Source organism: Cololabis saira, chromosome 3 (assembly GCF_033807715.1).
Source record: "Cololabis saira isolate AMF1-May2022 chromosome 3, fColSai1.1, whole genome shotgun sequence".
Taxonomy (NCBI): Eukaryota; Metazoa; Chordata; class Actinopteri; order Beloniformes; family Belonidae; genus Cololabis; species Cololabis saira.
Genome location: NC_084589.1, coordinates 27502943 through 27516824, shown reverse-complemented (window position 1 = coordinate 27516824; position 13882 = coordinate 27502943). Strand labels below are relative to the sequence as shown.

General features: G+C 38.3%; 1 protein-coding gene across 1 annotated transcript; it reads right to left on the bottom strand.

Annotated features, from left to right (window-relative positions):
* Positions 1-134: 134 nt before the first annotated feature.
* sphk2 (sphingosine kinase 2) lies at positions 135-13639 on the bottom strand. The gene is made up of 8 exons (XM_061716952.1): positions 13532-13639; positions 9766-11238; positions 7863-8012; positions 7687-7781; positions 7435-7550; positions 5491-5694; positions 3148-4741; positions 135-2449 (listed from the first exon to the last, which is right to left on the bottom strand). The coding sequence occupies exons 2-8, from the start codon at positions 10223-10225 to the stop codon at positions 2387-2389; spliced, it is 2682 nt and encodes an 893-aa protein (XP_061572936.1). The 5' UTR covers positions 10226-11238; positions 13532-13639; the 3' UTR covers positions 135-2386.
* Between the last annotated feature and the right edge of the window lie 243 nt (positions 13640-13882).

The following is a 13882-nucleotide window of genomic DNA, read 5'->3' as shown; positions in this document are numbered from 1 at the left end:
ATTAAGAGAGAAATAGAAATAAGCTTTTATGCTAAGTAGCTAATATACTGCCAGAGATAGATATTTAAACATAGTTCATTTATATTACAGTAATTTGAAGACACATTAGGAAGACAAAGGACAATAACAGTTACTCCAAACGTATGTTATATTTATTTGAAACCACTATTAACTGCACATTGTATATGTATATATTTTCACTGATTTAGTAATAATTACAATTTTACTACAGGCAGTCCGATACAGACACCTTTATGGTATTATCTGCTCAGGAGTCCTACCCTGAGGCTGTCGCATCAAATTGGTCTATTACACTTGGCTATGGTCAAAGACAACAACTGCTCTGTGAAAATAAACTCTCATAACTAGGCTCAACATCAAGAGTAAGTATTTTGGCATTTTTTTTCATTCAAAGTGAATATAAATGATCCTATTTGGTTATATAACAAGCCTAGATGCACAAAGTTGTACTCACATTCTGTAGTTGTGCAAGCACAGTGTAATTATGGACTAGCTGAATTGTTTTCTCAAAAGGGGAAAAAGGCAAAAGCACAAGAAAAGAAGCATCTTGGTAAGCATAAGGTTTTACTCAATTTTCTTGCAGTGATGCTTAAACAGTCCATGACCATCAGCCAGAATGTACAGGCATTGATTCGTATAGGCATTACAAAGACATACAGTATGCAGATGACGACCCAAGTGGCTGGCACAAAATTTGTATTGCACATGCTAATGATTTATTCTTCGCCCAGAGGTGTATGTCAGCAGGTTTTACAATAAAAATAAATCTTTTATAGACAATGCTCCAAAATCTGGTGCTTACAATAACTACAGTTTGGAAGAACGATAATTCTTAATGTTTTCATTTTAAAAGCCAATCTGTCAATTCAGCAGAATGGCTTTGTAGCCAACTAATTTCTCAAAGTGGAGTTTATTTTTATCCAATTTGTTCATTTCAAAAAGCAAACATTTGATCTGATAGTACAGCAGTTATTTATTTTAGTGTTGTCTCCATTCCTGCTTCAAATTGTTTTTGTAAACACTCCTTACACTGTGATATTCAATTCACTTTAGGTAAAGAAAGCAATACAATTCATTTAATTTCTGGACTAGGCAACTACTGTAGTGAATCCACTCTAAAACATTTGTCTCTATTACTGTGTAGTTAGTATCTAAATGTTACTTTGCATTATAGTGTTTTGATTCACCGGACTGCTTCAACTGAAGTTTCTGTGCAAAATAAATGCACTACTTCCTATCCTCCAATCACAGTTTCAAACATAGCTCAAAGATAGTGGGATATTTTGGCCAAACTTGGGCTCAGGCTGTGAGTTTGATTTTTTCTTTTTTTTTATCTTCACCAACTGGCAAAAAGCACAAATATTCTTGCTTTGTTTAGATGTTTTTATGTTTGATATGTTGCGAACACTACATCACTGACAGCAGCAGCGTGCATCCACATGTTCAACAAAACAGGTGGAATGCAAATATGTCAGCAATGGTTAAACTTCAGTGTTTCAATATTTCTCATAAGTGTATTGATCCTAAAAAATGTGTTCTTGCTGCTCTACACCTATTTATTTTCCACCATAGCCACATTTTGTCTCCAGTTAAACAGTGGTTTAGTAGCATACTCAGACAGCAGTTGAAAGTTGGGTTTGTGAATATTTCTAAATATCAAAGAACAGCTTTGCTTTTATGTTGCATATGTAATCTCAAAGGAGGACAGAGATCAATAAAGTTTATGTTCCGTACATAAGAGGGAACAGATAAAGATTGAGATGTACTGTAATAGCAGATAAGGCATTCTTTTGAGGGACCAAGGTTCTTAAATATTTGTAAATTGGTGGTGAAACTTAAGATAAGGGCAATTTCCATATCAGCTGTGCTAAATGGATCTCTTTATCTGTGTCTTCTTTTAGGTTCCCATGTTTAAGAACAACTTTCTTATACACGTATCATTGTTTCAATGTAAGGCAAAAAAAAAAAAGATCAGGTAGTGCTTTTCTGCATGCATACTACTATGTATACATCCATCACATGCACTATCTGCACAACTGCCCCCACCTAAAACATTCACATGTTCGTCCCTCTTATTATCCAAGGCTGTGCAGTTTTCATGCTTCTCAGTGTACGCTCAGCGTGATCCAACATCTGTGCAATGAAGCGCATTTTCCATCCATTTTCAAATTCACTGTTAATCCCTGCAGTCACTCCTCAAAGATGCGTGGCTCGGTAGGTTATCCCTTTCATTAATCCCTACAAAAGCAATTCCTCCAATCCAGGCTAATTTAAATGTCTCAGATACACCCTTAGTACAAATGGAAATGAAGATAAAAGAATTCAGTAGATTGCTGATATGTCAATCAACTCAACCAGTCCCTGATCAAAATCTAGTAATCTTCACTCCAGAATCTCCAACAATGAGGCGAGCCATGGAAGGATGAACCTGTGAAACATTGAGATCAAGAAAAAAATATTAACATCTTGGCATTAACACATAGACCTAGACATAGAGTTACAACACAAATTCACAACGTGTATTCTGTACTAGGGCTGCACGATTCTGGACAAAATGAGAATCACGATTTTTTTGCTTAGAATTGAGATCACGATTCTCTCACGATTTTTTTCCAATATAAAATTTATTGCACTTATTACTTTAACTTTGCAACAGCTGAACAAAAATATAATAACAATAAACATCTCTTGTCTTCTTTACACAAACCTTTGAATAATTTAAACAATAATAACAATTTTGAACAATATTTGTTCCTCCCTGAGTTGAACACCCTTTCAGAAAGGGGACTTGTAACAGATCCTGTAGTTCTGAGGCAACAAATTATTCCTCTGGTTGGGATGAACCCCCCATTGCCTTTTGCTGCTATTAAGAAGCTGCCGATACAAAAGGTAAAAGTTACAAAAAATATGATGGTGCCTGATAAAAGACTGGCATCAACTTTGTAACAGCTGACATTGAACATAAAAACAATAAACATCAAAAAAAAAAAAAAAAAAAAAATTAAATCGTCGTCATTTGGAAATGAGATTGCGTTCAAGCATGAATCGAGATCGCGATTTTTTTAACGATTAATCGTGCAGCCCTATTCTGTACAAATACAGAATACAAGTATTCTCATTTCTGACCTGTGCTTGGAGCGGCCCATATGGAACAAGTTCTCCATCCACAGTGAGGGTTCCTTTCGTAGACAGAGGCTGTAGCCTAAAGGCCTTGCAGGTAACGTGGCTCACATATGGCGAGGTGACGGAGTGGTGGGTTCCTCTTTCCATGGCAAAGAAAAGTCTGAGGAGGGTGGCTCTGGAGATCCCTGCCCGCACAAAGGTTAGGTGAATAAGGCCATCATCAAATCTAGCCTGGGGAGCTGCATGGAGGTCGGCTCCAAGGTGGGTCTGATAGAGGGCCAAGACTAACACAAAGTCCCCTTCAATGGTGACCCAGTCTCTAGTGGGAAGGGGTTGGTCAAGAGGCGGTACCAAGTCGTCCCTTGGTAGATCAAAAGGCAATGAGATGAATGGACGGTTCTTGAATGGTCTTGCTGGTTCGTTTATGTCAAAGTTAAAAGATGAGGACGGTGTGCGGAAGGAAGGAGAGGGCGAAGTGGAATTAGGGGTGTTTGGACGGGGGACAAGGTAGGATGATGAGTGTGGCGAGGCACAAGAAGGGGAGGAGGGAGGTGTAGGAGACAGGGACAGGGAAGGGAGTTTAGGGGGGAGAGAGTTGGAGTTGGAGTGCTGGAGAAGTGAGAGGGGCCTCGGACGGGAGGCATTTTGGTTTTGGTCCAAGGCCTTCTGCTTGTATGAGAAGGGAGAATGACGAAATGGAGAGGAGATGGTGAGAGCCCGCTCACGAGAAACCTCCACCGGGTAAGATTCTTTCTGGAAGTAAGTTCCATTCAGATCCATGTCCTCTACCCCATATGAAGTGCCAGAATCCGTGTCAGCGTCCTGACTCAGGGGCTGGGTGAATAGTGCATCTGCTATCTGACTTGAAGGAGCTGAATTTTTTCTCACCAATTTTCTGGCATCTTGAAGACAGTCCTGGTAAGTGTTGCAATCCTCCGGCTCTTCGTGTGCCTCTCGGCCCATATCTACTCCATAATTCTCTCCCAGCTCTCTAGCTTGCAAGACTCCCTCCCCCTCTATTGAACCACCCCGGCGTTCCCCATCCTTTTCTTCCATGCCACAAGAGTCTTCCTCTATTGTGCCTTCCTCGTTCCCTTCATCTGTGATCCTTGCCAACCTTTCTTCCCCTTCCATATTGCATTCATCCCTTTCATTTGATTCAGAACTCGTCCCAGATCTCTCAGAACATGTGGCTAACTTCTCCTCTTCTGCTTCCATCTCCAACTGCCCCTCTCTCTCTCTGTCTTCTGCCAGGCTGCTTGCCCTGACCACACCGGATCCTCCTCCCCTGGCTCTCTCCCTTCTCCTCTCCCGCTCTCTTTGTCTCTCATCCCGTTCCCTCTCTCCTTCACCCTTACGCAGGCTCCTTTGCTCACTGATACCCATGTCAGAACCGGTGCGATGGATAGGCATTCGGCAGAATCCTTCCAGTCCTTCTGTGATACTGCGGGATAGAGCTCTCCGTGGCGGAGGTTGTACGCCATCTGAAGTGACAGCATGGGGGGGTAGGAACGACAGACGACCCTTGTAGGATCGAAGTGAAGCTATGCGCACCAAGGTGCCCAGGGTGAAGCGAGCGGAGCCTAGGCCACGATATCTGGAATGAGAAAACATGAATTGAAGCCATATTTTATAAGGAAACTATGTGCTGTCACATAATTAACTAGTGATAAACCAATAAATGGTTTAGAGCAGTGGTTCTCAAATGGGGGTACGCGTACCCCTGGGGGTACGTGAAGGCACTCCAGGGGATACGTGAGATTTTAAAATATACATATATGGGAGTTTTTACCTGCCATTGTTTATGTAATAATTGCTCGGGGGTTTATGTTCTGGTTCTGGAAAGCGTCTAGAGACAACTTTTGCTGTATTAGACGCTATATAAATAAAATTGAATTGAAAAAAAATTAATTGAATATATTTAAAAAGTAGCATCCATGCAAAAATCCTTTAAAAATAAATATTTCATAAATAATTGAGGAAAATATAAGTCTAAATTCATAAAATGAATTTTATCTTCCAGAATAGGCTATTCAACTTATTATCCTAAAGCCCCAGAGTCTCCCCCACACCAGGATGGTTCCACCTAACCTGTCAAATGCCACCTGGCTTCACCTGTCAATCACTTGGACCAACGATGGAGTCTGGTTGAAGCATAGCAGCAATATTTTTATGTTTAATAAATCAGTTACTGATGGCACAGTGCTCTGTTTTAGGTCTTTTTTTTACAACCAAAAGTGCTTTGCGCTGGTTAGGGGGTACTTGGCTGAAAAAATATTTCACAGGGGGTACATCACTGAAAAAAGGTTGAGGACCACTGGTTTAGAGGTAATGCAATACACACACCTCTCACTCTCAATGTCCACATCGGACACAAAGCCCCAGGCAACAGAAAGGAAGGAAAACAGTCTTCTGGGTCCTGCAGCATGGTTGTTTTTGGAAGGAGCAGGGCTTGTTGTCACAGAGACCAGGTCCATGGGTTGAACACCACCTCTACAGAGCAAAAAGCAGCAGTTCAATAGGAGGGGCTCTCGAAGGCACATGTCATACCTAAGAAAGATTTGAGAGAGAGGGGAGGATACAAAAAACACGTGTTATTTCAGCAGAGCCATATCACCGAGCAGAATATTACTAATGTGAGCGCAGTGTGAAGTAAAACAGGAAAGGAAAGCCACTCTTTCTTTTTTTTTTTTTTAAGAGCCTAAAGATGCTGATTTCTAGGGCTGCAGCTATCCAATATTTTGGTAATCGATTATTCTATTGAATATTCCAATGAATAATCAAGTTACCGGATAAAACTTACTTACTTCTTAATTAAAGCCCAATAATAATTATACAATAGAAAACAAGACAGATCACTTATTAAAAACAACCAATGTGTTTCCTTTATAAGAAAAATTGTAATTTCTTTACATATTATGCAAACTAATACACTGTTTGTTAAATTTTCCAATAAAAATAAATAGTTATTTCAAACTTAACATTTCCTGAGACATAAAATTAGACAAAAATAAATACAATTGCTTCCCACTTATTTTTTCTAAAAATTCTTAAACACTGCCTTTAAATTGTGCAACTTCACATTCGGAACCAATACGTTTAAACAGAAATGCTTGGCTGTGGACCAGGACTTGGAACAAGAGTCTTACATAGTGTGGACCGGGACCTTAATTTTTCCTTTTAATATGATCCCACACCTTCGACATCTTCTGTCTCTTCCTCTCATTACTGTCGCTGTGCTGCGTTTGCTGATTGTCGCTGTCACTGTTTTCGACAAAACTACTATTTTATCTATTGGTGTACAATAAATATTTGACCATTTAACAGCAATCCCATAGCCTTGTGGCACAAAACATGACATGGTCTCAACTAGGGGTGGGCAAAAATATTGATATGGCAATATATCGCAATACTTTTCCAGCCGATTCAATATCGATATTCAAAATTTGAATATCGATTTTTTTTAATTTATTTATTTATTTATTTAATATTTTTTATCCCCGATTTTTTTCCCATTATATCACCCAGTGCTCCTACCTAAGTGACAGTCCTGGGCATTGCCATCCTCTACCAACCCTGGGAGGGCCCTGCACTGAGCTCCGGTTTTATTTCACGTTTTATTTCATTTTATAATTTATTTTTTATATAACACAATTGCCTGTCCTTAAAAAATGAAAAATAATGGACAGAGGTTTATTTATTTATGGATTTATATCTGTACTGACTGATCACTGTGCCTGTCCTTGGTTTTAGTACCCATCTTTCTTGTGTTTATTATCATTTGCCACATAATTAAACCAACCTCATACTAAATTGAATGTTAATTTCATATGATGTAAATAATATGAAAAACATATACAAATATGTTGTAACTTTAGCTTGTATAGTTATAATAAAACATTGTTTTGACTCAGTTTGTCCCATGAATTGTCACTATAATCTGATGAACGTGCAACTCGGATTTTAAGATCCATCACTATCATCTGATGTACATATATACAACTTGGATTTTAAGATGTGTAATGCATTTTAAAATTTTTCGGTGAACTATGTAGAATATAATAATCGGGATATCGCATAATCGGGATATCGCAATGTGTATCGTATCGTGGCTCAAGTATCGTGATGCGTATCGTATCGTGAGGTCCTTCCCAATACCCACCCCTAGTCACAACACACACAGAGAAAGGATAGGATTTGTAAGACATGAAATTTCAGTAAAAACATTTCAAACATTTAACAACTGCAGAAGGAACATCATTTACAGTTATCAATGTAAGACATGCTCACCCTGCATTGTGGTTGATGGAGCCAGCCAGTGCATTTCCAGAGCCACAGGGCAGAATCCCAACAGGTGTTTTTATTGCTTGTTCCCAGTCTGGGCGTTCCATAAGCCCATTAATTACCTATTAAAAAAATAAAACAAAAAAATAATTAAAGAAAATGATACTGCTGGGCCAGGATTCAAATGTACCAAAAACAAAATACACGACACTTGTAAATAAATGTCAAATTTTTAGAGCTACAGCAAAAGTACCTCACCTCATGCAACAGGCCATCTCCTGAAACAATGATGATACCATCCCACTCTGGGAGCGATATCTCTCTGATGAGCTCCCTTGCATGGTTCTGACGTTCTGCAACACATTAACTGAGTTCATGCCTGGGATAAACACATGTTTTATGTACGAGGCTGTTATTTTGCATTGTTCTGTTACCTGTCTGTATGAGGTTGTAGCTGATGTTGGCCTCTCTAATCATTGGCAGGATGTGGGTCTGACACCACTGCATTGCTTGCCCCCTTCCACTGAACGGATTAACCAATAACAGTAGTCGCCGGGGACGAGGTAGTAAACTTCTTGAAAATTCTTAATGACAAAGAAAGAACAGCATGAATGAGTTAAAACCTTTTTCCTTTTTTTTGTCTGGGAGAGAGAGAAAGGTTCATTACATTTTTAGAACCAGCCAACTGGTATGTAAGGTAAGCTCTTATTAGCGTGTTTGCCCAACCCTGGACTTTGGGTGTATTCAACCTCCTTTGTTTTTACCTCGCAGGATTTGTTTCACCTTGAACTGGTGCCCCTGGATTTGACACGTGTCTGTTAATCATTTAAGTTCAGAAACTTGGTCATAAAACAATTGTTTTCTTAACTCTGGTCTCCAGTTTGTGTTGGTATTAAAATAACTGATCGTAAAGCACTGCAGTAAAGATACTTCACTTTTTTGTTGACAGCCATCATTACAATAAATACAAGCAACAGTCAACTATAAATATTCTAAAATATAGAATGGTAAGGATTAATACCTATCGTACAGGGAGGGAGACGAAAGGTCCATGTTCAGATAAATCTTGATTATGCAACAAACTAGATTAAAGCTGTAATGCCTATCAGTGGTTAAAGTCACAGAATCAAGTCAGCGATTCTTTAGAAATGCTAAAGAGACACAAATGTTCGCTAAATTATAACTGAAACGTGAGAAGGCAGGGCACAAAGAGGACTGGAGAGAATTAAAAATAAATACTTTTACTCTAGTAGGAAGAATAGTAAGGCAAATAGCTCAGACTAAAGAAAGAAAACAAAGGCAGACAGTGTTCATAGTTGAAAGAAAATGAAGTCTAAAGAAGAATAGGGATTAAAAAAGATGGCGATGCTGGTTAAGTAAAAGGTCAATAGACAGAAGTGAGGAAAATGTAAACACAGCCATGGAAAGTGAACATTAAGCATGGTGAACATGGTAAAGGAAGGGTGGCAAGCAACCCCACCCTCTCTGGCTCTACATTTGACACTGAATGATACAAACCATGTGTGCAGGACAGATAAGGGAAGGAATAAAGTAACAGATAAATAAAATGAAAGAGATCTAAGAAACAAATAAACAGGAAATGTAATGTATCCTGTAATGTATGTATTAGTATTATTCCTCCATAGTTTTTGGGGATCCTGGACCAATTCTGGCCCCATTTGTTCTCTTAGTGACAAAACTTGTGCCGTGTGTCCAGGAAGTTCTTGTGACACTGTGACATTAAGCTATACTTGGCAAACATTTACAAAAGGAGGTGTAAATCAAAGCAGAATGAGACAGCATTGTGTAGAGTTCAAGACCTACTTGCGGGGTAAAACATAAAAGGCCAAAAGACTCACTGTTAAAGCAAAACAACATAGGCATAGCCATAATCTTTCCTTCACTTTCCCCGCTCTGATTCCATAACATGTGTTCTCTCAGACCAGGGGACATAAAATATCCAAATTACACATTTATTTTTTTAACACTTAAGAACATTTATGAAAATAAAATTATTTTCATTTATTTATTTATTTATTTTTGCTCTTAATTTATGTGTTAATTTTGCATTGTTATACTTAATAATATGGGCATTACTTTTTTTTTTGTTTGTTTTGTTATTACATTTATCTATTCATTTTTTGTTGTTATGTATTGGTGTTTTTTTTGCACCATGTTGTTTTTTCAGAAAAAGGAAAAAAAGAAATAAAAATTTGAAAATCTATGTAATGATACATCATGTTCTATACATGAGGACAGAATTTAAGAACTTGTAGCATAAACATGCAGGTAATTTACAGAGCAACTTTCACTAAACACAACATTAAACACACTCACCTGTGTAAGCAGTGACGTTGACATCTCTGAGCAGACACTGGATAGCGGCTGACCATCTTTCAGCTTCAGGCCTGCTTTCTGCCAGATAGGCTCTCACCTGCCGGCGTCTTGATACCCCCTTCCGTCGTTTTCCTGGCGGGTACCAGTACAGCACGAGCAGAGGAGGTGCAGGAGAACGAGGGCAGCTGCACCCCACCAATTCCGATAAGGGCAGTAGTAAACGCGCCTCCTTTCCTGACCGCTGTGACAGCCGCTGAATATGTATGTGGGTGTGGGTGAGGGTCAAGGCATAGTTCGATGCTGGAGATGAAGTTGGGGATGTAGTAGGGGTGCGCCCTCCTGGACTAGGGCTGTTGGGGCAGCTGTTATTATTGCTGTTGGTGCCTGATCCCCAGCTGGCAAACTGGCCATGAAGTAGGGCTTCTGCTGGAGAAGGTGAACACGGTTCTGGGGATCGCATCCTCAATGTTTAAGTGGACAAAAGTCTTAAGTGGAGAAAAAAAAAGCTGAACAGTAGAATTTTATGCAGATATAAGATTGATGAGTGGATTCTGGTATCAATCTTTAAGATTTACAAGAGTCTGAGAACTTTATCCCTGAAATCAACTCAAAATTCTTCTTAAAGAAATTGCCACAAAAAAGTATCTTCATCTGCATCCATTTCTGATTAGATCTTCATTCAAAAAGTAAAAAAAATAATAATAATGATAACTTATTCCAGTTCAAATAGTTATTTGCTCAGAATAATCCAGTGAAAATGGGAAATGCTAAAACAATTAATATCCCTTCAGACGGATCCTATGAGCTGTCAGCTTATACAGTTTTCAGCCAGTTGAAAAGTGTACAGGCAACTGTTCAACACAACTTCAAAAATTTAAATCAGTCATTTAAAAAAAAAAAGAGCAATTTAACAAAAATTGCATAAGTATAAAAATAAGTTTACATTACAAATTAAAGCTGCCTTATGTGATAGCAATGCAAGGCAGTAGAGCAGCTACTTAATGTCAACAATTAAATTTTAAATAATGACACAGATGGACGAAACTGAACTTCTCGCCTGCATTTAAATGAGGATCGATTAAGTGTGAATAAGACATAGACAGACACGTTTTGTTTGCTCAAGTAGGCTAAAACAATTGAATGAAGATTTTTGTAAAGTATATTGCATGGTGAGTTCAGCCTGAAGTGTAATTAATGCCACAAAGATACAAGTGTAGTTTCTTTCCCCAAGCTTTTTTAGATCTCAATTATATAGGAGGCAGACAAGAGGAGTGACAAGGTCCATCTCCTCGACAGTAGTGTGAGAAACTAAACTTCCATACAAGAAAATACTCCTCCACAAGAGGAGTAACAAAATTATAACAATGAACAAAACAAAAGACAAACAAAGATACAGTTCATGCGGGTTCTCAGTTTATGTCATCTTAATGTCCTTGAGTTAAGCCTCACGTTCCCGCCCAAAGATCTCTGTTCCTATATGTGAAGGAGAAAAAAGGACATTGTTAAGTCCAGGAATGGACCATAAAACATCAACAACATTTCAATATATCTGCGATCATGTTTGAAGTATTTTAGAAGAGATGGTTAGGAAACTGAGATTAAGAAAAAAACAAGTTACTCCTAGCTAAATTGATTCACATGGGTTTGGTTGAGCAAAGGAAAATAGTTCGTTATCACACATTTCACAATCATAAAGTAAAAGTACAGAAGAAATAAATGATAAGAGAAAGATATTGTAGTTAAACAGTGAAGTAATACAAGATCCATCATGCTCCTTGACCTTACACTGGTCTGTGCCGTGCTGACTCACAGTCACACATCCTCAACCCTCTTGCTGAGACACCACATTCATTCGGATGAAAGGTTGCATGAGAATTACCACAATTGGTTGGCATTTTTTCATTTTTGCGGATTTTGTCAAACAAGACTTGGGGACAAAGTGTTTCTTTCACAAGTTAAATCTTGGACGGAGATTTCACAAAGTGCTGACCTAAATGGTACAGGATGTTTTAGGTTCAGCAACGTGCAGTATTATTTTTCAGTCTGGCAGTTTCCCTGCTAAAGAATCTACTTCACAATGTACTTGATGAAAGAAATCTAATAGTGATGAGAAGCAAAAATGTATCATAAGACTGTTAAAACAAGTTTAACACTCAAAAATACATGTCTAGTATGATTTCTAACAGTTATTAGTTATAAACTTATCTCAAAATGTTAGAAGACTCAACGTCAGCGGGGTATAAATCATTACAACATAGTGCATCTGAATACAGTGGCTGTGCTGTATTAGGATCTACGGTGGTATATCATTAACTACACATATTTCAAGTTTTTAAAAGAAGTCAGGAAATATAGTACAATGTTCAATGGAGACAAGAGAATACTCGACTAATGTGCTGCCCTGATAAAACTGCAAAGCATCTCGTTGATGCCCATTGTTGCACCTTACGTCCTTGAAGTGCAGGGTGGGGACAGCCAGAAATAATAACACCAGCAGCTAAATTTGTCAACGACACACAATGAGGCTGCTGTTGGCTGTTGCTGGTTCTGTTGCTGGTTCTGTTGCGTTCACGTTGAACACAGGAGCAGTTATCCTCCTGGCAGGGGGATGTTTACACACTTTTAGACAAGTAATTGACGCTACTAAGAATACAGGCCTGTCTCAGAAAATTAGAATATTTTGATAAAGTCATTTATTTTCTGTAATGCAATTAAAAAAACAAAAATGTCATACATTCTGGATTCATTACAAATCAACTGAAATATTGCAAGCCTTTTGTTATTATAATATTGCTGATTATGGTTTACAGTTTAAGATTAAGATTCCCAGAATATTCTAATTTTTTGAGATAGGATATTTGAGTTTTCTTAAGATGTAAGCCATGATCAGCAATATTAAAATAAAAGGCTTGCAATATTTCAGTTGATTTGTAATGAATCCAGAATGTATGACATTTTTGCATTACAGAAAATAAAGGACTTTATCACAATATTTTAATTCTCTGTGACAGTCCTGTATGTTGAAATGTAATGTAATAAAATGTAAATGTCCTTTCAACTTTTATCGATATTTTCCACATAAGGCAGCTAGCAGTAGGACTGGCTGGACATTACATTTTTTTTTTAAATGTTTTCTTTTTTAAATTGTATCTTCATTTTTTTCATTTCAATGTATATACTGTTTATATTTTGTAATTATATATTTTTTTACCCTTTCCCTGCATGTGTGTTGAGTGTACTGCTGCTGCACAAAGCGAGTTTCCCCATTGAGGGAGAAATAAAGGACAATCTAATCTAACCTAAAACACAACCAAAGCAAGGCCCTTTTCATCAACGCTTTGAGATGGTAATTGATAACCAAATTTAAAAGAAAACAGAAATAAATGACAGCATAAACACAAACGTGGAGCTCAAGTTTTTCGTCTTGGCTAATGAAGTGCTGCCTGTCAAGCAAGCGGCTAGTACTTTACTTGACGTTTACACCAACTCCAAGACCATTTAAAACAACTATCCCATTTATATTTCTTCTCAAAAACATAGGCGACACTCCCAGCTACACGATAAAGCCTGCTCTTTAGTGCAAGGTTTGAGTTATTGTTTGGTCTGAAGGAGCCACACAAGTTAGCCTGTTAGCTCCCAGGGTTTACTTCACCATCAAGAGTTAAGTAACACAACAGACCACTCATACATTTTACGTAACGAAGCTCGGGGTTGAATAAAACAGCAAAAATATGAACTAAAATCCCTCCACGGTGGCTGAATTTACCTCATCTTGACTCCCCTTTAGGACGGTGTCGGTGCGGGCTGAGGAAAGTGCGTGGCTGCAGGAAGCGTCTGCAGACGGAGCCGCAGCAGATGTGAGCGGCGGAGAGGAAACACCAATGACGATAAGAAAAATACTGCAACACCCACCGACATTCTCCAATCATAGACACGACGCCGCTTCCTGTCCGGCTCGTTTGTTAAAGAGGGCATGATGATGAACGCTTATCAAAGAGTTTATCATAGGTTTTAATCTCAGAAGGTCTGGGAGTTTTAATCGGTGTGGCATTGTCTTGATTAAAACACAAGATATTCCAGGGAAATAAGACAAGGCTTAAGATGCTCAAAGAAACAC

Coding starts and splice junctions, on each gene's coding strand:
- sphk2 (XM_061716952.1), bottom strand. CDS start 10,225: ATGCGATCCCCAGAACCGTGTTCACCTTCTCCAGCAGAAGCCCTACTT. Junction 7,782..7,862: donor CTACAACCTCATACAGACAG/GTAACAGAACAA, acceptor AATGTGTTGCAG/AACGTCAGAACCATGCAAGG. Junction 5,695..7,434: donor TCCATCAACCACAATGCAGG/GTGAGCATGTCT, acceptor AATCTTTCTTAG/GTATGACATGTGCCTTCGAG.